General features: G+C 44.4%; 2 protein-coding genes across 4 annotated transcripts; both read right to left on the bottom strand.

The window, feature by feature from the left end:
* Positions 1-2381: 2381 nt before the first annotated feature.
* PDP2 (pyruvate dehydrogenase phosphatase catalytic subunit 2) lies at positions 2382-7282 on the bottom strand. Of its 3 annotated transcripts, none has more exons than XM_036390482.2 (2): positions 7174-7282; positions 2382-4476 (listed from the first exon to the last, which is right to left on the bottom strand). In XM_036390482.2, exon 2 carries the CDS (start codon positions 4419-4421, stop codon positions 2817-2819), a length of 1605 nt encoding a protein of 534 aa, XP_036246375.1. In that variant the 5' UTR covers positions 4422-4476; positions 7174-7282; the 3' UTR covers positions 2382-2816. The 3 variants fall into 3 exon arrangements, with proteins under 3 accessions (XP_036246375.1, XP_036246376.1, XP_036246377.1); XM_036390483.2 differs by lacking the exon at positions 7174-7282 and adding an exon at positions 7057-7165; XM_036390484.2 differs by lacking the exon at positions 7174-7282 and adding an exon at positions 6147-6246.
* Positions 7283-13092: 5810 nt separating this feature from the next.
* CA7 (carbonic anhydrase 7) lies at positions 13093-23137 on the bottom strand. The gene is made up of 7 exons (XM_036390624.1): positions 23088-23137; positions 20899-21096; positions 18039-18157; positions 16611-16706; positions 16308-16370; positions 15150-15305; positions 13093-14851 (listed from the first exon to the last, which is right to left on the bottom strand). Exons 1-7 carry the CDS (start codon positions 23125-23127, stop codon positions 14729-14731), a joined length of 795 nt encoding a protein of 264 aa, XP_036246517.1. The 5' UTR covers positions 23128-23137; the 3' UTR covers positions 13093-14728.
* Between the last annotated feature and the right edge of the window lie 251 nt (positions 23138-23388).

The raw sequence follows: 23388 nt of genomic DNA, 5'->3' as shown, positions 1-23388 counted from the left end.
CTTCTACACGGGTGGACTTTTCACCCTGGGGTTTTCCCATCCTCATTAGTCCTGGTTCACACTCATTTTGTGGAGGGGGAGGATTTCTGGCAAATTCCCTGAGTGCTTGCTCAGGGCAGTGGTGGAGTCACCACCCCTGCAGACATTTAGAGCCATGTGGTGCTTAGGGACACGGGTCAGTGGTGGCCTTGGCAGTGCTGGCTTCACAGCTCGATTCAATCTTAGAGATGTTTTCAGCCTAAATGATTCTAAGTATGGATGGATTGCCTCCACTGACAGCAACAAATTCCAGGGAATATGCAGCTGAATCCATGATTTGTATTTAAAAAAACAACCAACCAAACCAAATCAAATCAAGCTTTTAACTAGTTTAACATCATCCTTTTTCACCACAGATAATTATAGTGCTGCATGTCAAAACTGAGCAAACCTACAGAGAAATGGGGAATAGCTTTCTGATTTTTAGACATTCCCCAAAACAATCACCACCAATTTGCAGGTGCAGTTACAACCTACACATAGCAATGTCTCCAAGACTTACACGTGATGAAAAAGTGCCACAGTGACTCTTTCAAGAGATGACTTCACCACTGGATGGTGAAAAGAAAAGAACTTGGTGTTTATTTTGACTAGACACTTGCTGCTTTGCCACACTACTCTGGCAGCAGCAGTTTGGCTCTACATTAATGTTTTCTACACTACCTTCATAAGACAAGTCTCAGTTCACACCCCTTTGATAATGGTTTAGCACCTTTGTGCCTCTGGCTACACTGCTGCTAAGTAATTTCTCAAGTTAGAGGTAGCTGAGAAATGCTTTTTCACTACTTTATGGCTAATTTCACGCAGTGGAGCCTGTAGCTGATCCCACAAGAGGATTTGTAGCAGCAAACAGAGCCCAGCGAAGCCAGAAGGGTCCAGGGGTGCTGCTGAGGAGCTCTCCCCTCCTCAGCCCCTGCCCTGCAGGCCTTTCCTGAGGTTAACACAGGCCTGAGCATCCCTGCTTGCCTTTCCTGGCAGGGAATCTCAGTCCCCACAGCACCAGCCCAGGGGGTGACAGCAGGGCACAGGGCACCCTTTAAAGCAAGCTGCACCCCACAGCAGGAACTTCACAACCTCTCAGCATCTGGCACAAACCCAAGGTCTGCTTGCAGCCCTTAGCACCCAGAGCTCAGGGGCACATTTCCTGAGGTAAATCCTGGTTTGCTGGTATCAAGGGGAACAGACCTACCCATTGAATCTGCCTTCAGGTTGAATGGCTGGATGTATTCCAAAATGTACTAGACAAACAAAAAAAAAAATAGCAGTAAATTCAAAAGGGTTTTTTTAGGGATGCATTTAGTGATTGCAATTGTAGCACTTAATTAAGCCTGAATAGTCAAAAGCATGAATATTTTTTAACAGGGTTTATCTTCCTTCTCTTTCTAATCCCATCTTCAAAACAGATTATTAAATGCCTGAAAAAAGCACTAAGAAATTTTATGTATAAGAAAAGTACACAAAGAGCCCCAAATCCAAAAATGCTTCCAGTTTAAGCCTCAAGACCTTGTCTACTTAAGATAATGAGAAAAAAGAAAACAAACTTTTTAATTTACTAAACTGTAGGAGGATAATGTTTTTAAGTGAATTTAAGAAAAAAAGTAATATTTTTATTTGCTCTTCTGCACCCACACGAGTTCTTACTCAGCAGCAAGAACAGTAAACAGGTCTATATTCCCAGAGTGTAAATCCTTGTGGGAAACAGTTCCTGTGGAGTGTAAACAAGGAAGAGGCACCAGAGAACACCACATGTAAAAGCTTATTTGCAGCTTGGATGGCACTCTGGAAAGCTCAGTATAAAGGAAAACCATTGTAAAATACACTTTTTATGTATGTTCAGAGACTAAAACATACATTCATTAGGGAAAATAACTCTGTACCTATAAGGAGAAGCAAGAATGAAAGATTAAAGCTATTTTGGAGAAGTATCAGCACTGTTATCTCTTCTAATTTAAATCTGGAGAGAAAGGTGCTCTCTTTTGCTGTATTTACTTTTAGGTGAATTTTTGAACTTCTAGATCTGACAAACAATTTAAATTATCAATACTTTAATAAAGAGTACATTGTTTAAGCAAAAGACTCAAATGCTTAGGTCTAGTAGTGTTAAATCCTGAACAGGGAACTGTGAAGGCCCTCGTGTTTGAACTCTAAGCTGCCACACAAGTCCACAAAGAGAATATGAGTTCCCACTTGAAAAGAACTGCACAAGAAGATACAATTTTTCCCTTGCTTTAGGAAGAGAATCAGGAAAGACATCTGACAATCCCAGGGGCTCTCTGAACAGCCTTCTTTCATGTTATTTTATAAATATGGGGCAATTTGTTAAAATATCTGACACATCCAAAAAAGGTTTGGTAGTTAATTTATTTAATTCAGTTACAGTGCTTCAACAGGATGCTACTCACTCTCCACAAGAGCAGAGCCTGATACTCCATGCAGCTACACCTATTAGCCATCTCCATTAAATTGTACCAGTCTCAGTGAAATTTGCCTTGTTTGTTCATTGGAAAGTTTTACCAGAGGTTCTCATGGAATCAGAACTGGTCCACAATCTTTAGTTCAATCACATTTCAGTGAGGTTTTATGAAAACATTTTTCTTCAGTGTATACAAACCTGGAAACCCAGGGAAATTTCACCTTTTAGAAAGTTATTTTCAAAGCCAGTAAGTAACAAAAAGATTGAGGAACTTGCAGGCGCTGGTAGCAGCTGGACTACCAGAGAGCGAGAGGAACGGTTCAGGATCGACGCTCCCTAGTGGGGACTGCAGCAGTGCAAGGCTCTACTCGTGGCTCCTGTAGTAATCTTCAATGGTTTCTGAGTTGAAGTGCACCACGGTGACGGTGATGTCGTCCCTGTACATCCTGGCCAGGTCCTCGGGCAGGGTCAGCATGGCAGCCAGCTTCTCCGGGTCCACCTCACCGTACTCGTTGCTGCCGATGGCGTGCCGGATCAGATGCGTGGCCGTGTTCTGGTCCAGGGAGGCCAGGCCTTTGCTCTTCCTCTGCAGCAACAAGTTGTGCATGTAACCCAAATTAATGGGTTTCTTAAAAGTCAGTGGTGGTTTCTGCATGTTGAGCTCTGTAAGGTGTCCAGCAACAAGTTTTACAACCTTCTCATTACTCAGCATCTCCCATAGCCCATCTGAAGCAATAACGAGAAACTTATCCTTGCTTCTTAACTTGTGGTATGTGACTTCAGGCTCTGCAGTTAAATAAGGGGGGGTATGGTAGTTTGGAGGAACATACTGATAAATGTTTAGAGCCTCAACATCGCAGCTGTTCTCGAGAATGCTGTGTTGCAATTCTTTACTCCATTTTAATTGCACATCTCCAAAAGCTCTGGAGGGCATGAGAATCCCCAGCAATCTGTCATTCACAAATAGGGTTTTCTCCTCAGATCTAGGATGCTCTCGCTTCAATCTTCTGATTTCAAATTCATCATAGGCATTGTGGTCTCGGGTTAAAGGCAGAGTAGACCATGTTCCATCTTCTTCACGGACCCCTAAAACCGCCCTGCAATCACCAGTGTTTGCCACATGTAGGTGAACGCCGTCAATGTGAGCTACACAGGCTGTTGCACCGGAAAAAGCTACTTGCAGGGCAATATTTCTCATCAACTCATTTTCCTGAGGAGCCTGAACTTCCAGTGATATGTCTGAGTCTAACCTTTTGAATGCACAAATCATGGCTTCCTCCAAACTAAAGCCCGGCTCAGTGTCCAGGTCCAGCAAGTGCTGCCAGTAAACGCGGAGGTTCTCAAAGTACTGCGAGGTGATTTCCCGGTACTCCACATCGCTGGGATGCCTGTGCCACTGCAGGATGGGCCGCACTGGTTTCATGGCCTCCACGGCCAGCTCGATCTCCTCCAGGCTCTGGCGGGGCATGAGGGACACGGCGATGTAGTGCAGCAGCCTCTCGCTCACGGCCTGGGCGCAGGCGGCGCCCGCGTGGCCGTCGAACACCCCGAACATCATCCCCGCCGTCTGCAGGCACGTGGCCGCGCTCCGCCGGTCCTCGATGGGGCTGTTGGAGGCCAGCTGGTTGCTTTCAAACCTCAGCACGGAATTTGCATTCTTGCCATTCAAATGCAATGTTCTGTGGCATAGTTCGCCTGCTCTGAGTATGTCGTTGATTTGTGCCGGAGACAACTGGAAGGAAAAATGTTCTTCTTCGGTGGAAGTGTGCCGGAATGCTTTGGGAAAGGAGAAAGTTCTGTCTAAGCTGCAGCTCCCAGCAGGGGAGGGACGTGTTTTGGAGAAAACCAGCTTCCATTTGGTCTTGTTTCTATTTGGGATACAGATGGAGTACCAACGTCCTTTCCCTTGTAAAATAATGCTGCTTCTGGCTGAGCTTAAAATCCAGGATGATACAGTTCTTGACATCATAAGTCACTCCAGAAATGGAGCACCTTCCTTCAGTAACACGGAATGTCCTTGCAGCCTGGAATATAAATGGAGGAAAGGGAAAATAATTAGAAAGTTCATAGGAAGCTTTCCATATAGAAGTTCTATATGGATAGAGCATATCTAGAGCTCTCAGAAACATTGAGAACTTCTTTCCAAAAGAGATTGCTATGGATAAAGGCATCTTAAAAGTGATACCATTTCTGTCACTTAATTATAACCAAGGATATGACTGCTGCTTTTAACTCATCAGAAAAGATGATTTTTACTTTCCAGACAAGCTTTTTTTCCTCATTGTGGCAAGAATAAGAAGAAATGGCAACATTACAAGAAACATTATTGGAAACTGCGCAACGAAAAGCCTCATCTAACGTGACACAGAACAAACAGATGCAGTGAGCTTGAAAATTGGGACTTAAAGTGACAATTGTTGCACAACTCTCAAAAAGCCTGCTAGAGTACAACTCTATTAATAGACTCAAAACTTCAAACCCAAGAGAAGATAAGTACTTAAACCCTGTGGAAAGACTGTGGAGACATGTGGCCAGTTAATGATTTATGTGAATTACCATGATCCTCACAGCTAGAACCAGCCAGTCTACCTTTCCAATTCTGTTACAGCTTACAAGCTCAGCTGTTCTTTTTTTTACCTTCAAGGACTTAACCAACCCTCAGGCAGGCAGGATCTTTTACACAGCTGAAGGCAAATTCTACTGCTGGTTAATTAATGCTTTTTTTCCAGCATTGTGCACTCTGGCGCAGTGAAAGGTATAAGACATTGACAACTTTTACAGGTTCACAATTTGGCTTGTTCATTTGGAGAGCAATTAGAACAAGCTGCAGGAAAGATCTCTGCTGCCAACAGCACTGAAACCTCAGGCACTTCAGCAGCTGAAGCTCTTCAGTTGCCATGGGGGAGGTCCTCACATTGTCTCCTGCTTTCAATAAGGTATTCCAGCTGTGGGATAGTGCTAAGTACAACCAGATGTTCACTCACAAACAGAATTTTGCCCCATGGATTTAAAAAACTCACTGTATGGCAGCACCACAGGTACAATTATTCCCAAAAGATCCCATTAGCAGCCACTGAGAAAAGAGAGTTCTCTGTGAGCTTTCAAACACTTTGAGGTGGCCTGTGACACCACTTGCTCAGGCTAAAGAAGCTACAAGCTGCCACACCAGTTTTTTAGCAGCACGCTTCACAAGAAATAACAAGAAACCAGCCAGATCAGATGAGTGGAAATGTTTCCAAGAAATCAGCAGGAAGTAGAAGTCACCTTGAGCCATTCTAAACAGAAGGCCTACTGATACAACCCAAGAACTGCTAAAATCCTGTTTGGAACCCAAAGCAACGTGTCACAAAACATTTCTGAAGTGTGCTACCCATACTTAAAGCAGAAAAGAGCAGAAAAGCATTCCAACAGACCCCACCACTTTGATTCTGGCGACCTGGTGAGAACAGGCAAAGACACAGCATAATTTCACTGCTGATGTCAGGAGAGGAGATGGAAAGGCAGTGCCAGTTCCCTGTCCAAGGCTCGCCTGCAGTCTCCTGGGACACTGCATCTCCCAACACACACAGTGCCTTTTGTTGTTCCACCAAAAGAATGCAACCAATATAATAGGAAGACAGCTGACACTACCAACTCCAGCAATAGCTAAACCCAGAAAGCACCTACAGCACAAGACAAGACAAGGTTTGCCAACCTTTTTCAGTCCATTCACCATTCTGTTTTTCCTTTATTCTTTTTCTGTCCCTCTCAGCCATGAGATTGAAGGAAGGATGACTTTCACATACTTGATCAGAAACCAGAATTGAAACAGTGTTTAAAGAAACGTGCCCCGTTCCCCCCGGCGGGCTGACAGTGCGAGGCAGTGTGGTTTTCCGCCCAGTAGCAGTCACTGACACCGGTTAGCCCTGCCCTCGCCTAAGGTCAGGCAGCGCTGACGAGCCCTGGAGCTCCTGTGTGCCAGCCCTGCTCTCTGCGCTCCCACCCTCGGGGTCCTCCCAGCCGCAGTGTGCAGACGCTGCAGCCCAGGACGCCCCCGGTAGCGGTGCTAATTAAAGCGGTGTGCTAAAGACCATTATGTAAGAGCCAATTATTACATAAACTCGCTCCCGCTCCAGCGCCGGCACTGCCTCCCCGGGGACGCGGTGTCCCAGCGGGGCCCGGCCAGCCCCGGCACGGCCCGCAGCTGCCGGACCGCACAGCGCAGCAGCGCCCGCTTTTCCCAGCGAAAGAACAGATACCCGATACATTTGGATTTACAGCCTCTCTGAGATCCCCACATTCTCCTCACTCATCCTCCTGACGCTGCCCACACCCATTCTCATCCCACACACATCCGGCACACACCGACCGCTGCCGCGCCACCTTCGCACCTGCCCCAGCCCCACGCACCGACACACAGACCCCCTCTGCTCCCCAACAGCCCGAACCCCCATACCCCTGTCCCGCACTCACCCCTCTGCTCCCGCACAGCCGCACCGCACCCTCACACAGCCCGTCCCCGCACACATACCCACCCGGGCCCGCACAGAACACGCCCTGTGCCCCGCACACACACCCCTCACCCCACCGCCGCCGCGGCAGCCCGTGCCCCGCACAACTCCCACCTCCCGCTTCCGCACAGTCGTCGCTCCAGGCCCGGCTCCACTCCCTGTGCCCCGGCACGGCTGCCCCGGCGGCCGCCGCTTTCTGCCCGCCCCGTCCTCCGCCCCCGGCGCACCCACCGGCCGAGCAGCCGCCAGTCGAGCCCGCCGGCCCCGCGCTGCCCCCGGCGGGGCTGAAGGACGGCGCTGACCGACAGCCCCGCTGCCCAACCCGCCCTGCCGCGGGTTCCCGTCAGGACACAGCGGGGCGGGCGCGGCCCCGCCCCTCCGCCATGTTGTGCGCGGCGGGCGCGGCCGCCCGGGCTGAGGGGCCCCGGCCCCCCTCGCTGCCGGCACCGTCCCGCGCGCGCTGCCCCTGAGGCGCTGAGGGGGCGCGGGGCGCGGCCCTGGGCAGCCCAATACCGAGAGCAAAAAGGAAGCGAGTGACACGTGTCAGGAAGAAAAAGCACCAGCAGGGGTTTCTTCCTCGTTTATAACGCTCAAAACCACGCTGTTTTCTTGAGGGGGGACCCCTCGGCTTCTCCGTTTTTTTTCCACTACGAGTCTACACCCTTCAGCGCTGAGCACACCGGCTGAAGGGGCTCAAAATCGCAAAGCTCTTTCGTTATTACCTCGCCATATAAATTATGGAGAACAAAAGGGCTCATTTTGCTGACTCCCCGGTTTTTTGGTTTCATATGACTGCTTGTCTCGTTTAACATTTCCGCTGAGCGGTTCTAAGCCCGGTAACGAGGGGAAGGAATGGGCCCAAAGTGCACGGAGGTTAATCAGTAGTTACTGATGTTAACGCCGTGGTTACTTAGTAGTCCCTGCTTTAGAACCTCTAACAATCATTTTTGCAAAAACAGTGGCTCGCAAGTCACAAGAGGCTTTGATACTAACAGTGTATTTTTGTTTCTTGTATTCAAGGAATTTTAGTTGAATACTGTGGTGCAAGTATCCTAGATGAGATGAGCATGCTCCCAGGTTGTCTCATGTGGAAAGCTGCCGATCATCCTCAATAACTCTGAGCTTTCACTTGTTTCTTGTTTTTATTAAAACAATGAAATGATAGTTTTATGTCACGTGGAAGAACATGCAAAAAAGTAGGTCATCGTAACAAAAAATTTCACAACAGTATTTTAGCACACGCAAAAAACAAAAACCTCAACAACCAAAACCAAACCACCTTAAGTTTGACATAATTACTTTATCTGTCTGACAAATCTGAGCTGAAAGAGGACACCCATAGCAGCCCTTACCTACATCTCTCTGCTCTGTGCAGTGCTCAGATACACCAAAAGCAGCTTCGGGATCTCCCCAGGGCATGGGCAGGGCTGCCAAACTCCTGGAGCCTTTGGGCATCGTGCCAGGGGTGCACAGGCTGGGATTGTTGGGGTGTCTGTGCAGGGACAGGAGCTGGACTCAATCACCCTTGTGGGTCCCTTCCAACTCAGGACACTCCATGATTTAATGATTCTTTCTTCTGCCCCACCAATTTTCAGCTTTTGTACCATTTACAAAACTGATAAAGCCTCACGCAGCAGCCTGAAAACAAGCCTGACTGCTCTGAGTTTCCTGTGATCCCCCCGTGGTTAAATGCTTCTCTTCAGCTGAAAACTGTAACTTATTGCTTACATGTTCATGCAGTAATTTCATAAATTCATATGCATAAAGCTGAAGTGACTTAGGAACTATGTAAATGAAGGTGAAACAATTAACAGTCCTGCAGGAGATGTCCCTTTCACTCCACACTTTCTAAACACAAGAAGGAATACTATATTGAAGGTACTTGACTGGGCTGAATATCAACTTGAATTGAGATTTAGATTCTGCTTTGGAGTGTTTGATTATGCTGATGGACTAAAGTGATATATAATTGAAGCAAAAAAATAGTAGAAATGCTACTCTCTAATATCATCTGAGGAAAGAAATTGTATTGCTCAGGCTTGCAGTGTTTTTGCCTTTAGGAATGTCAAATAAAAATGGCAAATTTCTGTAGCAACGATGCTTGGTTGCCATAGTGCTCTGTGCTCTTAATTTGCATTGAAAAAATTAGAACTCTAGTTTCTTTAAAAAAAGCTCAGATTTGGTTTTGACTTTGCTGATTATAGGTGAGCAAAGTTTAGTCCTGTGCCAGAAGAAAATCCTTACTTGTATTTATAAGAAAATGAGTCTAATTCCAGGTACTGTAGTAAGGTGCAGCTATATGTTAAAATATAGCAGATCCTATATTTAGACTTTTTTCAAGGAACAATCTTATCTGCTGACTTGTACAGTCAGCAACTCTGGTTTTCTGTATAAATACATTTTTGAACTCATTTCTGTGTTCTTGTTTAGGCCAGACTGCACTATTTGGGGTTTCCTTCTTTCCCATAGAATGTTATTTTTCTCCCTGCTTGTTCCTTTGGAAAACTGTCTGTGGCTACTTGGGTGCAATTTAAACATCTTCTGCTTCCAGAGGCTGCACACAGCTGCCCCTCATCCCCACTGCCTTCACAGCAGGTGCTAGCACGGATTACCTTCTGTGACCTCATTGATATTCATGAACAGTCTGGGACTCCTGATGCTTTGTAAACATTTCTTGTTATGGGGACACACAAAGATCACGAACACCAAAGAAGCCAGATATACCTAAGATAACAAGTTAAAATTGGACTAATATTTCTAATAAATAGCTAATCCTTTTATCAAAAAGCTGACCACCGGCAAAAAGTTTGAATAAAAAAAAAAAAGTAGTAAATTACTACTAAAAGTAGTTTCCTAGTTTTCAGAAGTTTTTCTGCAATAAAGAGAGTCAGCCTAATGATACAGATTAGAAAACAATAGATCCAAACCCTTTGGAAACTTGTGAGCATGCAAAGCAAAGTGGCTGCTTTAAACAAACTGTCTCCCTGGCCCATCTCATTGAACACAGACTGAGTTTTGTGCTTTTTGCACAGAAAGCTCTACAGTCTAATAACCAGCTTTTGGAAGGGAAACAGCACCAGCCCACAAAACACCTTCCTGCTGAGCACCCTTAAGAATGTCCCATTTGCTGGCTGTATCTTGCCCTGTGAATAATGATATTTCATCTGCTGTATAAGACATTTTGGATTTTCACAAAAGGCAAATTGGCACCACAGTTGCAGAAATCTCTTCTTATAAACACACCAACCCCACAAACAAATGGAGAAATGAAGGAGGCTCTAGGTCTGTTAGAGCAACTGCACTTTATAGTTTAGGTGCAGCTGTTTCCTGTCTGGTCTTCCTAAGTAATCTAAACCAAACACTCAAATGCTAGGAAAGAAGGCAAGCTGCAAGAAACATCGATGAACAGAGGTAAACACCATGAGCAATGGTAGGAAAGGTGCCATTCCAGCCCTCCAGCTTCATGTAGCCTCTCCTTGCAGCAGAGGCTCAGCAGTGCCTGGAGTTGCAGGGGTTAATCTGAAGACCCAGTTTAAGTCAATGTAATTGCACTGGTGCAAAGGTCTTCCCAGTTGCTGTAATGGGATCTGAATGCCACATGGATCATTTTTATTGGATGTTGCTTAAAATGGTTTTCATTAAACAAACAAATGTTCATTAAGGTTCTGTGCCACTGTGAAAGTAAATTTACATTTCTTGGGGTGAGTTTTCAAGTCCAGGAAAGTCTTGTGTCATAGGAAGAGGTGCTCATGTGTAAAAAAGTGATTATATTCCTTTCCTCTCTCTCCTCCTTCCACCTTCTGCTCCTCCAACAGACAAACAGGGTGAGCTGACTCCTAAATTTTATTTAATATTCCACTGTGTCAATATGAAATTAAATGATTTGTGTTACTATGTTGCTGTTCACAACCTGGAGTAAGATGCTGAAATTTTACTAAATGTCAAATGCACTGCAGGTGGAGCATAAATGGAACATCAGAGGAGTGAAAGTTCCCTGCCTCACAGCTGAGCAAGTTGGAAACAGTTCTGTGCAAGTCAGTCAGGTTCTGTCCTCTGCTGTGCTTTCCTCAGGGTAAGTGAGAAAAAGTGCAAGATCCCCACTCTCCCAGGCAGAGCAGAGTCAGTCCTTTGATGCTTGTGCTGTTACTTAATGGTCACTTCTGCACACAGAGGAATTCAGAGAGGAAAGCAGCTACACTGAGGTATCACACCCCATTTTCTTCAGGCTTATCTCTGTTTTTCCTGAAATGCTTGCATTTTTATCTTTCTGACCTTTGAACACTGCCAAAAGCACCATATGGTGTTGAGGTACCTTGCAAAACTTTTCCCCAATTCTTGTATTTGGATTAATTTACCCTCATCATGAAACATGTAGTTATAAATCTGCTACATCATAGCAACTGTATGATGGAAACTGCCTAAAAATCTTTCTGTTTGTGAGAGATTGGGGAAAAATCCCAAAGTTGAACTGTAACCACAGCTATTAAAGTTTAAAAGCTAAAGTTAAGAGAGTGTGCAGCTCACCAAGCAGAGGATCTCTCTGCTCAGCAGCGAAATGAGGAAGAAAAAATTGTAACTGGTTTATGGAGTTTCTTTTGTCAGACTGATTTTTATCTGAGGAAGGAGTTTCAATGACTACATACACAGAACCAGCAAGGGGTTTTCAATGGCAATCACTCATATCTACAAATTGTCAGAGTTAAATTCTCTCATCTGTTGTATTTTGATTGAATGGGCCTTAACAATCGTTTTAAGCATTGTGGTAAGAAAGGGAAGGAGAGCCACTAGATGGCATTTTTAATCCATCACATTTAGGACAGCAAGTTCAGTTGCTGTCCTAAACGTGAGGCCTCTGTTCTCTCAGTCAGGAAGGTTGCAATCCCAGGAGAAGGTAAGTGAACTCTTGCTGCAATAATTACAGTCAACTCCCATTTTTCCTTCAACACAGCAACTTGGTAAAAGGTAAGGATAGCTCTTGTTTTAGAATTGTTCAGTCTCTAAATGAAGTGCATTGAATAGGTGTTTATCCAATACAATACTTGTGGCTTTTGTTGGATGGTCAGGGTCTCAAGAAACAACAAAGGATATAAAAGTATTTCTTTTATATTTTATTTTACTTCCCCATAGTAAAAAATAGATCATGTTCTTGCATCCAACAACTGAAAAAAACCCAACCCAACCCAACATACCCTGTAAGCAAAATCAAATTTATTTCTGCAGGAAGGTACAGTTCAGCTTCTCCCTGGAACTGAACACCTTGGGCAATGCAGCATTTAAAGCTCTTTGCAATGGCTGAGCTTGTACAATAACTGTGTAAGCTAAACATTATCCTTGTGCTGCTCATGGATAAACCACCCTCAAAGAAGCTTAAGTACTGTGTGCAAGGTCACAGCAGACACGTCCTGGGTGTAAATAAACTTCTTTTTAGATTGAGGGGTTGGAACTGGGGAAAACTGGACAAAGTTTCAGCACACAAGCCCTCTTTACCTCCTGTGAGAGACAGGGAGCAGAAACCTCTGCCTTTGCCTAAAATGAGAGAAAAACACTGCAAGTGCTGCTCTGTGAACACCTGTACTAATATTAATGCAGCAGTGCTGGGATAGCTTGATTATGCTACATATGGTAAATAATATTGGTTATATTTTAAATTTGCCCCTAATAAATGTTTTTTTGGCTATCAAAGTGTAAGGTGATTTGAAAGACTTTTTGCATTTTAGAATGCATCTCTTACTGTGAATTTTAACAGTGACATAAGATTACTGATAATAATTTAACTCTGGGCAAGAAGTCATTCAAGGTACACAGTATGTTAGAACTTAAGTGAAAGTATTAAGCTGAAACAGAAAGTGTTAATCCTAGAAGATGGTAAGAACTGTGATATAAACTAAAAAGAGGTGTCAGAAATAATTTCTAGAATTTAAAAACATCCCACAAACTTGAGAGGGATAACTCTTATCTGTACTTAGATAATTCCACAGTAGCTTAGGGAAGGTTTCTGTAGAACTGAAACAGTCAAAGCATTCCTTGATCCAAAAGAGATGCAACTGTTGAAAACAACATAATTTCTGTTAATGAAAATCCAAGAAAAATGATGCTGTAAAGTAGGGAGAGGTGGGTCTTCTCAAAAAGAAGGATGAAGATATGCACATGTGATTTTAAAGTCTCATTTATTTAATTTGTTAAAGAAATTAAGATACATTAAATAGAGTTGGTACAATACCAGTTTGCATTACTAGCAAAGTTCATAATACATTCATAATAGCTAAAACCATTGCATTTTGTAAGCATTTTCCATTGCCTTCAGCATCTCCTGGATAAGAATCTCACATCTAAAACAATGCTGAATTAGCCCTCACAACAGCCCTGTGAGGTAGAGGTCAGTGTTACCCTCTTTCTACATAAGAGGAAACTGAGAAACAAAGTTTTAGGTCAGTGTACCAGAAAAACCATGGAGATTTGAGGAGCAGAACTGCAGTCCTTCACTCCTTGTACTGTGCTCCACACCTCGTGTCATCCTTCCCTGGAGAAAGGGGAGCAGGCACAGCAGCTGCTGTTCTCCCTGCTCCCCACTTCCCTTGGCCTTGTACATCCTGATTTCTCCATCTCAGCTGATGCAAAGTGATCAACATCAGCAATTTCTACCTGAACTACACAGGCAGAACAGGCCATGTGAGGCCCAGAGCTCAAGGAGCTGGGAACTGACTGTGGGTAGTCACAGAGAACATCACAGTATTGAGTACCAGAGTCAGAATTTTGTCCCTAAGTTGCAGAACCAACACGTGGCTGTTCTAAAGCAACTTTTGCAGAGGTAAAAGGACTCAGGAGTGCTGAAGCCTTGTATGTGCAGGGAGCATCCCTGCCAGGCAGCCCTGGAGCAGGGAGGGTCTGTGCAGCAATGCTCACCCAGGGCAGACAAGATCTACCCAAGTTAGGTCCCTAAAGGAAACAAAATACCTGGTCTCTGTAGGGCAGACACTGAAGGAGGTCATATTGCAGAGCATAGCACTGAGCTGAGGTAGAATCTGAGCAACTGAGGAACACAAAACACACCTGGATCACTACAGAGGAACTCTTCAACCAAACTGACCCTGACCAGGGCACTGTGGTCCCGTGTCCTGCATGGGCTGAAAGGACAAATACCTAAATAACATTGCAGTAAACTGCTCTGCTTTTTAACACAGCATTACATTGTAAGATAGCATCTTAGAACAGTAGATTTAAAATATATAGTTAAGTGTCATACCAGGGCCTATTTGAGGCGAGTAAAGAACTTTTTTCTAGTGCTACTCACACGCTGTGTCATCAGGAAGCAAGAATACAGTGAAAGCAATCTTTAAATCAGAGCTCAGCAAATGGTAACAGATCAGTAAGGGAAATTTAAGTCCAGTTTGTCCAAAATTCTTGATTACTGTTTCCTCATGTATTAAATGAGACAAGTAGAAGTTGTGGCCATCAGCACTAGTAGATCACTACACAATTTTCCACTTTATATCAAGTTGGATTTTGATGTCATTTTAATTTTATAAAGTTTCAGATCTTGGATAACAAACCTAGTTCACTCAGCTATCCTTTATATTAAATAGTGCTGGTTAAAAAGATGCCATTTCTCCAAAGAATGAGCACTTCAATTAAAATAGAAAGCCAGAAGATTGTCCCTGTCCAAGCAGAGGGTTCATGGAAATGTCTGCCTTGTGTGTTCCATGAGTGGTCTGTAGACCAGAGTTTCTGTTTAGAGTATCTCACATGTGGAAGCTCTTGGATATCTCAGGGCCATCATCAGTTTTCTTCAGGCCTTGAAGGAAGCTCGAACAATTCTCCCCTTCAGAGGCTGAGGGGGGCGAAAGTTATTGGCCATTTGGATCCTCTGGTCTTCCTCACCAGTGAAGAGCAGCATGCGGAATTTCTCCAGCTGGAAGTTCAGGGGAAACAATTCACTGCTCAAGGGGGCAATCAACAGTAATATTTTTTTTTAAAGGACTAAAAGGAAATATTCAGTATATTTCAATCAGGAACAGGTTCAGTAATTCTAATGGAACAGGTTCAAGCAAAGCTCCTAGAGAGTATTAACAGAAATCAACAGAAGCCCTGAGGATTGAACAGGCTAAATATTCAGAGACTTTTAACTTAGCCTAATTTCAAATCAAAACAGTCTTTGCCTGCTTATCCAGCATTGAATGCTACCATAATAGAGAGTATGAGAAATTTACCTGTTTGACAGAGATTCTTATGGGTTCTTTCAGCACTATCCATGTCACGCTCTCATTAAGGGGTGGGGTTGTCAGAGAACCGAGGTATGTCCAATAATCTAGACACATGGGCAGGAGACATTTAGGGTTGAAGCCTCTAAACTGAGCTTTTGTTCCCTGGGAAAAAAAAAATAGACTTGAAATTTATCCTTTTACTTTTAAGAGCAGGTAAAATAACTTTTTTGAAAGAGAAGAAAATGTTAAACTAAGATTAAAAATAGGGGAAAGGAGAATTCTGTAAAGGTTTGGCTGCCTTATAACTGTTAGCCAAAAGTAGATGGCAAGTGTGATGCCTCATGCTGGCTTACTGGACTTTGAGATCTTGCACCATTGTCTCTACCAAAATTCACCTCTTGTCACAACAGGCCCAAAAATAATGCAGGAAATGTGTTCTGTATATAGTGTTCAGTGTGAGAATAGATAATATCACAGCAGAGTTCCTGGTTTCATTACTTTCTCATCTATTTTAGTAGGAAAATTTAAATCCTGTAGTTATTGTCTGCTATAGTAAATACTGTCTTAAAAAAAAAAATCAAACCTTCAAGTCTAAAATTAGAGGAAGGTGGATTGATAGAGGAAGATACATCAACCAAAAGACTGGTAGAAATAGAAGGGGGTGCTGCCTAAAATAGTGATTGCCTTAAGTACCACAGTCTAGAGCAACATTCTTCAGGCTGAAGGATCATCCAAAAGGGTCTCAGTCACCCAGAAAACACCTCAGGAACAAACTCTGGACCTCAGTGAGATCATCCCTGACAGAGCTCTGCAGCAAAGACAAACAGGCAGCTTTCCCTTGTGCCAGCTGAGGCTCAGTGGAGAAGGATTATTTTGCTGAGTCTAAGAGCTGAGTCTCAAGGGTCAGGGAGCTGTGGATTTTAGACTTTTTGAGAAAGGCAGAACCTCTGGATGACCAGTGAGGTCAGCATGGCCCTTGTGATGCACCTGAGATTTGGAAAATTATATGAACTTTGGAGAGGAAAAAGAAGCTACAACTCCAGTTATGTTCTAGTTATGGGAGGATCTGTGGGCGAGTGATTTTTCATTTTTGTCTCAAAGATGTACATGAGCATGATTTTTAAAGGCTATCCCAGAAGCAAATTTAAAGAGCTTAGAACTTACTTTAAATTTTACCATGTACAAAGCATCAGTGAGTCTGTTCATACTGGCATGCTCTTTTCCAATCTAAAAGAATGGAATAGACAGGTTAAATAAGAAGGACTACAACTATGCTTTAATTAGGGGTTGCTTTCTTACTCAAATCTTAACATTCCTACCAAAGTTTTCAGCAATTTGCAATGCATTAATGCTTCCAGTAAGTCATCTGTTTTCCTTAAGCACTTCTTAAATATGTGGCATAGTCCTCAAACACTTTACAGCATAATGCTTTTTATCATGTAAACATGCTATTTTTGCAATTCTTACCTCCAAGAAAACACCAACTACTGCCAAGCCATCTGGAGCTGCTGCTGCCTCTCCAAATGTTGCATATTTTCTGGCATTCCAATGTACTAAGTGGAGCTTAAAAGAAAAATAACAAATAAGAATTAAATTAGTGATCAAAGTTATCAACGTGGTTTCTCATTGATAGCACTAACAATTGTTCATAACAAAATAGTTTTGTGCCAAAGGCATTGCTGGAAACAAAGTTCAATCCTTTGGACAGGTCCATGAGTGTGGGCAGGAACCCGGCAAGTTTTCTGTAGCAGCCCACACGAGGGTGGCATGGCCAGGCTTTGGGAGTGGGAGGATACAGGGGTGGCTCCTGTGAGAAACTGCCAGAAGCTTCCCCAGCTCGTGATCACAAGGAAGGGACCAGGCTGGAGCAGATCCTGAAGGACTGACTGCACCCATGGAAAGGACCAGGCTGGAGCAGCTCCTGAAGGACTGACTGCACCCATGGAAAGGACCAGGCTGGAGCAGCTCCTGAAGGACTGACTGCACCCATGGAAAGGACCAGGCTGGAGCAGCTCCTGAGGGACTGACTGCACCCATGGAAAGGACCAGGCTGGAGCAGCTCCTGAAGGACTGACTGCACCCATGGGAAGGACCAGGCTGGAGCAGCTCCTGAGGGACTGACTGCACCCATGGGAAGGACCAGGCTGGAGCAGCTCCTGAAGGATGCAGCCCATGGGAAGGACCAGGCTGGAGCAGCTCCTGAGGGACTGACTGCACCCATGGGAAGGACCAGGCTGGAGCAGCTCCTGAGGGACTGACTGCACCCATGGGAAGGACCAGGCTGGAGCAGATCCTGAAGGACTGACTGCACCCATGGGAAGGACCAGGCTGGAGCAGCTCCTGAAGGATGCAGCCCATGGGAAGCTCTCAGGCTGCAGAAGCTCAAGGAGCTCACTGTCCCCTGTGGGAGGGACCCCACACTGGAGCACAGGAAGATGTGAGGGGCCCTTGCCCTGAGGAGGAAGGAGCAGCAGAGACAACCTGGGATGAGCTGAGCACAGCCCCCATTCCCCATCCCCCTGCACCACTCAGGGCAGAGGTGGAGAAAGCTGGGAGTAAAGTTAAACCCAGGAAGAAAGGAGGGGTGAGGAGAACCTGTTTTAAGATTTAGCTTTTATTTGCCATTATCCTACTCTGATTTGGTTGTTAATAGATTTTTTGTTTTGCTGTGTCAGTAACTGGTGAGGGAGCTTTCCCTGCCCTTATCTGGACTCACAAGCCTTTCCTTATCTCCTTATCTCTCCTCTCTCCCCATCCAGCTGAGGAGGGCAGGGATGGCTGATCTACCTATGGTGAGCAAGTAATCAGAATCCTAATCCTGCCCCCACTGCAGACAAAGTCAGGTGACAACATTATTTGCATGAAATAATCCCATCTGTGAAAACACATCCTTACCTCAGAGGGAAAAGGTTTTCCATCAATGGTGTGCTCTGATCCCTGGCTGTGAGTGGTGCCCCAGTGGAAGTGGAACTGCTTTAGCCGGAATGGATTCTGAAAGGGCCCTCCACTGATTGCTGGGCAGAAGAACAAAAAAAGAAATAAAAAACAGGAGAAGAAAGTTTAAGCATTCTGGCTTTTTAGCTTCCCGCTAGTAAAACTAACCACTGTTGGCACAATAGTGGAAAAAAGCTGCCAGCATGCAAAATATGCATCATCCAGGCATTTAAGAGGGGTGGATTTACTAATGGGGAGCATCAAAACTCATTTGAAAAAAATGGAAATTAAAACCACTGTGTGGCTACCTGTACAGAATTTGTAGCTTTCTTGAAAGAGCATATTTGACACATGAAGATGTGGTAGCCACCACTATGGTTATACCTTTCCTGGTAAACACAATAAATGCAAGTGGAACAGGTGGAGCAGTGCTGGGAGAGGGACCTGGGGGTGCTGTGGGTGAGAGCTGGTCCTGCCCCAGCCCTGAACCCCCCTGCCCTGGGCTGAGCCTGGTGTGGGCAGCAGGGAGGGGATTCTGCCCCTCTGCCCCTCAGGTGAGACCCCACCTGCAGAGCTGCCCCAGCCCTGGGCCCAGCACAGCCAGGACCTGGAGCTGCTGCAGAGAGCCCAGAGGAGGCACCAGGATGAGCAGAGGGATGGAGCAGCTCTGCTGGGAGGAAAGGCTGGCACAGCTGGCATTGCTCACCTGGAGACAAGGCAGCTCCAAGGAAACCTTACACCCTGAACATCAGCTAGACAATTCAGATAAGTATTTCCTTCTTACAGCATCTTTACTTTCAGTGGAGGTTATCTATATTCCATTTCCTTTAAATACCTGATCCCATAAAAGAGGAAATATAATAGCTGGTACTTCACATGACACCACTCAACCTCAAATCACCTTCTAAAGGTAAGGAAATGCCACAGAGACACTTCATACATCATTTAGAAATAACACCTAAGCACGGACAAATGTTTAAGATGCCACCTATAGAAGATATTTTATCACAGCATCAGTAATCCCTGTAATTTTATATGCCACCAAATCTCACTTTGCCCAACAGACCTCAAGACCTGAGCAGAGTCTCACATTAAGAAAATTAAAATTACATTTAATATCTGTAAAGCTTGCATCCTCAGTGCAGTTCATAACATTTTATTTAAAGAGTGGAAAATGGGACTTTCATGGTGCTACCACATGTGCATGGCCAGCTGGCCTTTAAGCAGGAAACTGGCCTTGCCAAAGCAAAGGTTTCAATATTAATTAAAGATATAAATACTCCTAGTACATTTTTCTAAAGTTAGCAAAAGAATGCATCACCTGTCCCTAATATTTTAAGAAATTTAGCTATTATGGATTACTGTCAAAATTCTGTTGTGTCATTTATGCAGAGCTTTGAGTCACTAGATCTATTTCAACACAACTAAAAGCAGTTTAAACCATGTTTCCCACTCCTAGCAGTCATCTTCCTTGAAAAAGTGTTATTGAAACAGGACATGCTTAGTGTAGAAAGGGTCTCATTCCTGGCAGGTGCTCTGGGTCTGTGTCACTAAGTGCAGAGTAATACATGCTCTTAACTTCTAAGGCTGAATAAAGTTCACTGTTACACAGATACAGTTCAGCTGAAAATTGCATTAAAGCAGTTACCAAGCTAAGATAATACTTCCAGAAAGGTTTTACAAATTCTATTTATAAGGTGTTATTCTGAACAGATCTGTACAGTAAAAGTGGAAAATGCTCACCCAGTTTGCAAATTCAGTAAAGATAAGATGCTTAAAAACTTGACCACCCCATTGGGCAGGTTCTTAAATTCATTCCAGAAGAGAAATTTTAAAATAAGATGTCTGGAATATTAACCTTAGCACTTATTTAGAAGGGCAGACAAGCCACTTCACAGAAAAAGGAATTTGTTTTCAAAATCAAGGTATCCTATTTAGCTTGCACAATCAGCACACCCAAAAGGAATATGAAATCAGCTGATAGGCTTACAAATTGTTCCAGTTCTTTTTGGTTTGTTTTTTAATGCACTCTTCCCATTTATCAGCTGCTTTATTATCTCCATTTGAATGCTCTTCCCCTACCCCCAGATGTAAAAGCACAGTCTACCATGGAAACAGACCTAACAGAAGAAATCAATCACTTAAAGAATTTACATTCTCTGCCAAGGGCTGAGACAAGAATAATGTACAACTGCAGACAGTCCAACATCCAAAGTTGGCTGCTACCAACTCAGAACCCAGAATGAGCTGAAGAGTTTCTAATTTCTGAAGAAACCAAAGTGCTACAAGTCAGGGAGGAGAAAAGAAAATGCAAGGTAACAGTAACTTGTCCAGGTACAAATCGGTGCAGTGATTATGATTATGATGACTGTGCTGCTCTGCTTGTCCTCTTCCCTTCCCTGTGGGTGGGAGCTGGGCACTGAGCCAGAGCTGGCACATGAGTTGGCATCTTTGATTGGGGTGATCACAAACCAGGGCACTGAGGAGCTTACATCCCTGCTCTGGGTGCTGGATGTGGTCTGGCAGTGCTGGAGAGATGCCCAGCAAACGTCAGTGCTCATCTAAAAGAAAAGGACTGCAATCAAACTTCTCATTTTCATGACACAAGAGCTTTTCCTAATGAAGAAACACTTATTGATCTGTGATATTGCATTGCTAGAGAGGCTCCAAGACAAGACAGAATATAAATGGCTCCAGTCACATGCCTTGTTCTAAGCTGAAATTATACATCATAGAAGTTACTCTGTACAGAATGTGCTTCCCCCACGAAGCCCCAAGCTGGATAACTCAGTTCTGAGTGATCTGGCTGTGCCAGTCTCACCTGTCCTGTCGTCAGTGTCCTCAAACTCCACCATGACGGAGTGGCCGGTGTTGGCGATGCTGAGGGAGGCGCAGGACTCGTAGGAGATGACGAGGGGCTGCAGGCTGGGGTCGTACACGGCCCGTGCGGAGTCGATGTCGATGGGGGACTGGCGGTTCCCCTGGGCAATGGGGTAAGCTTTGTGCCACTCAGATGGGCCTTCAGCAGCAAGCAAAGGAAAGCAGCATTATTTCCTTCCCACCATACACAGAATGGTCATTATGGGTTTGCAGGAGGCTTGAAATAAAGCTTGCTCAGCAAGAGTGACTCCAATGTTTGGAATGTGAGAAATTAATTTAAATTCTAGGCTGGTGTGGTTTTATTAGCACAAGCAGGCTGCAACAAGATGGGGATTCAAATATCGTGTCCAGAACACACTGAGGAGATCATGGCATGACTGCTGTGTCCCCAGTCACTTGTGCCACTCTCTCTGCAGAGGCTGCAGTTACCTTGATAAGGTGTTCCAAGGTAGGTATAGGTGTAAACATTTGCATGCACAAACACACTCCCCAAAGAAAAGCATTTAATTCTCCCTGGGAAAGAGAGTGTAAAAGCTCCAGCAATTCAAATTAGATGCAGATGACTCAATCTCTTAGCTACTGACTATGCAGTTATTTTTAAAATAATTTTATGACTGCAGTAAATCTTTGAGACAGCTCCATTCTTCACTCATGCCCCTTATGGTATCTCTCTAACCTGAGTGAAGGATACAGGATGATAATTAACATTTTGGGACTTCCTGACCTCAATAGAGAGGGGAAAAGGCCCAATTTAATAGCAGAACTCTGCTGCCAGAGCTGGAAGATTCTTAAGCCATTTAAGATGACAAAAGCTTATCCATATCTAAGAATCCCTGTTTCTTATGGCTCATTTTCTACTTTGCTATGGTAGTGAAAGCAGCAATTAAATTCCTCTGCCGCTTCTATGCATGAAGCATAACAGTAACAATTGTACTTCAGGATTCTCAAGAAGCACATTTTTCATTGCAGCATTCTCACTTTCCCAAGGGGAAGCTTTTTTTTAAAATCAAGCACAGGTATTTAGCGTCCTTGAGTTTACATAACACAACAGTGATCTATTACACTGTTACTTGGCTTTGACACTTTCTGCTAAGCTTATAAAATTATCTTTTCTCATCCTGCATAGAAAGCAGATCTAGGAATTAAATGCTCTTACACAAGCTAAGACAATATCATTTGGTTCTCACAAGCTTCCCAAGAGTACCCACGGTGCTATTACTCCTAGCTACAAGCACAAATACATAATGTTACTTACTAGCACTAACCAGCTTCACTTAGTATTCAACCGTGCTTTCAGACTCACAGAAACGAAAGGCATTGCTGTTAAGAAAGAGACTGGCCCCTGAAGGTTATACAAAAGACTCTTGTTGGACACTCAGCAGCTAAAATAACTGCTGCAAGGAGAGAGACTCCAGCAAGTTATGCAATTGTCTCATTGGCCAGCATCAGGCTCTCCTCCACCCTGTCTGTAAAGGATCCAGGCACTACACGACGCTACCGTGGCAATCCTTCAGGAGCTCCACATCCCCCCTGCGCTGTGACACGCAGCCGTGGAGGTGGGAAGCAAAGGAGGAGGACTAAATTAAAAACTGTCAAATCAGAAAGCATAACTTGTTCTGTAAGAGATCTGATACTGGTCTGTACAATTTATTGATGTACTAGACATACATAACATATAGCTTATTTTATTCACTTTTAGGAAAGCCTAGATATCACATTTCAGCAACTGCACAGAACCAGGAGATCTATTACTGCTCTACTAAATCTTCTTTACCTAACAGAATTGCTTTTGGAGAAGACACAGGTAATCTTTTTTATAACAGCATTTTGGAAAGGGACCCATCTGTAATATCTGCAGTCTGAAAAAACCCCAAATCATTCAAACTGTTTCCCTCAGTTTAGGAATGTTGATTGCAACACTGAAAGGCAGCAGATGTAAACTTGCACATCTTTTGGTGCCACTTTCTGGGTGCTATTGATTATCAATAAAGTAATTAATTACCTGCTGTATATACTTGATTCTTGCAGACATCAAAATGCAGGCAGCTCTGCAGGGCTCAGGCAACAGCTCTAGAAAGAAAACGAGTGGGGGAAGACAGAGAGATGCAGCACGGAAATGCCATAACCTACCGTCAGCCTGCCCATATCCCCAACTGTGGTGGCCAGTCATTTTGGGAGCTGCCCCTGCTTGGCTCCAGCTCCCTGAGCAGGGCACTGCTGCCTACCTGCCTTTATAGCGGCTCCCCGTGGGATAGGGTCAGCCCCTTAAAGATACAGAGCAGCCAAAGCAATTCCTGCAGGACAGGGACAGTGCCCGTGTTCTCCTGCTCCAGCCTTGCTGCTCCTGCTCTGCTCCTGCTCCTGCTCTGCTCCTGCTCCCCCTATTTGCTAAGGCAGCACAGGTGAAGGAAAATGTAAAATTCAGATAAAT

This window comes from Molothrus ater, chromosome 12, assembly GCF_012460135.2.
Source record: "Molothrus ater isolate BHLD 08-10-18 breed brown headed cowbird chromosome 12, BPBGC_Mater_1.1, whole genome shotgun sequence".
Taxonomy (NCBI): domain Eukaryota; kingdom Metazoa; phylum Chordata; class Aves; order Passeriformes; family Icteridae; genus Molothrus; species Molothrus ater.
The sequence above is the reverse complement of the archived record's forward strand: the minus strand, read 5'-3'. Positions and strand labels throughout refer to the sequence as shown.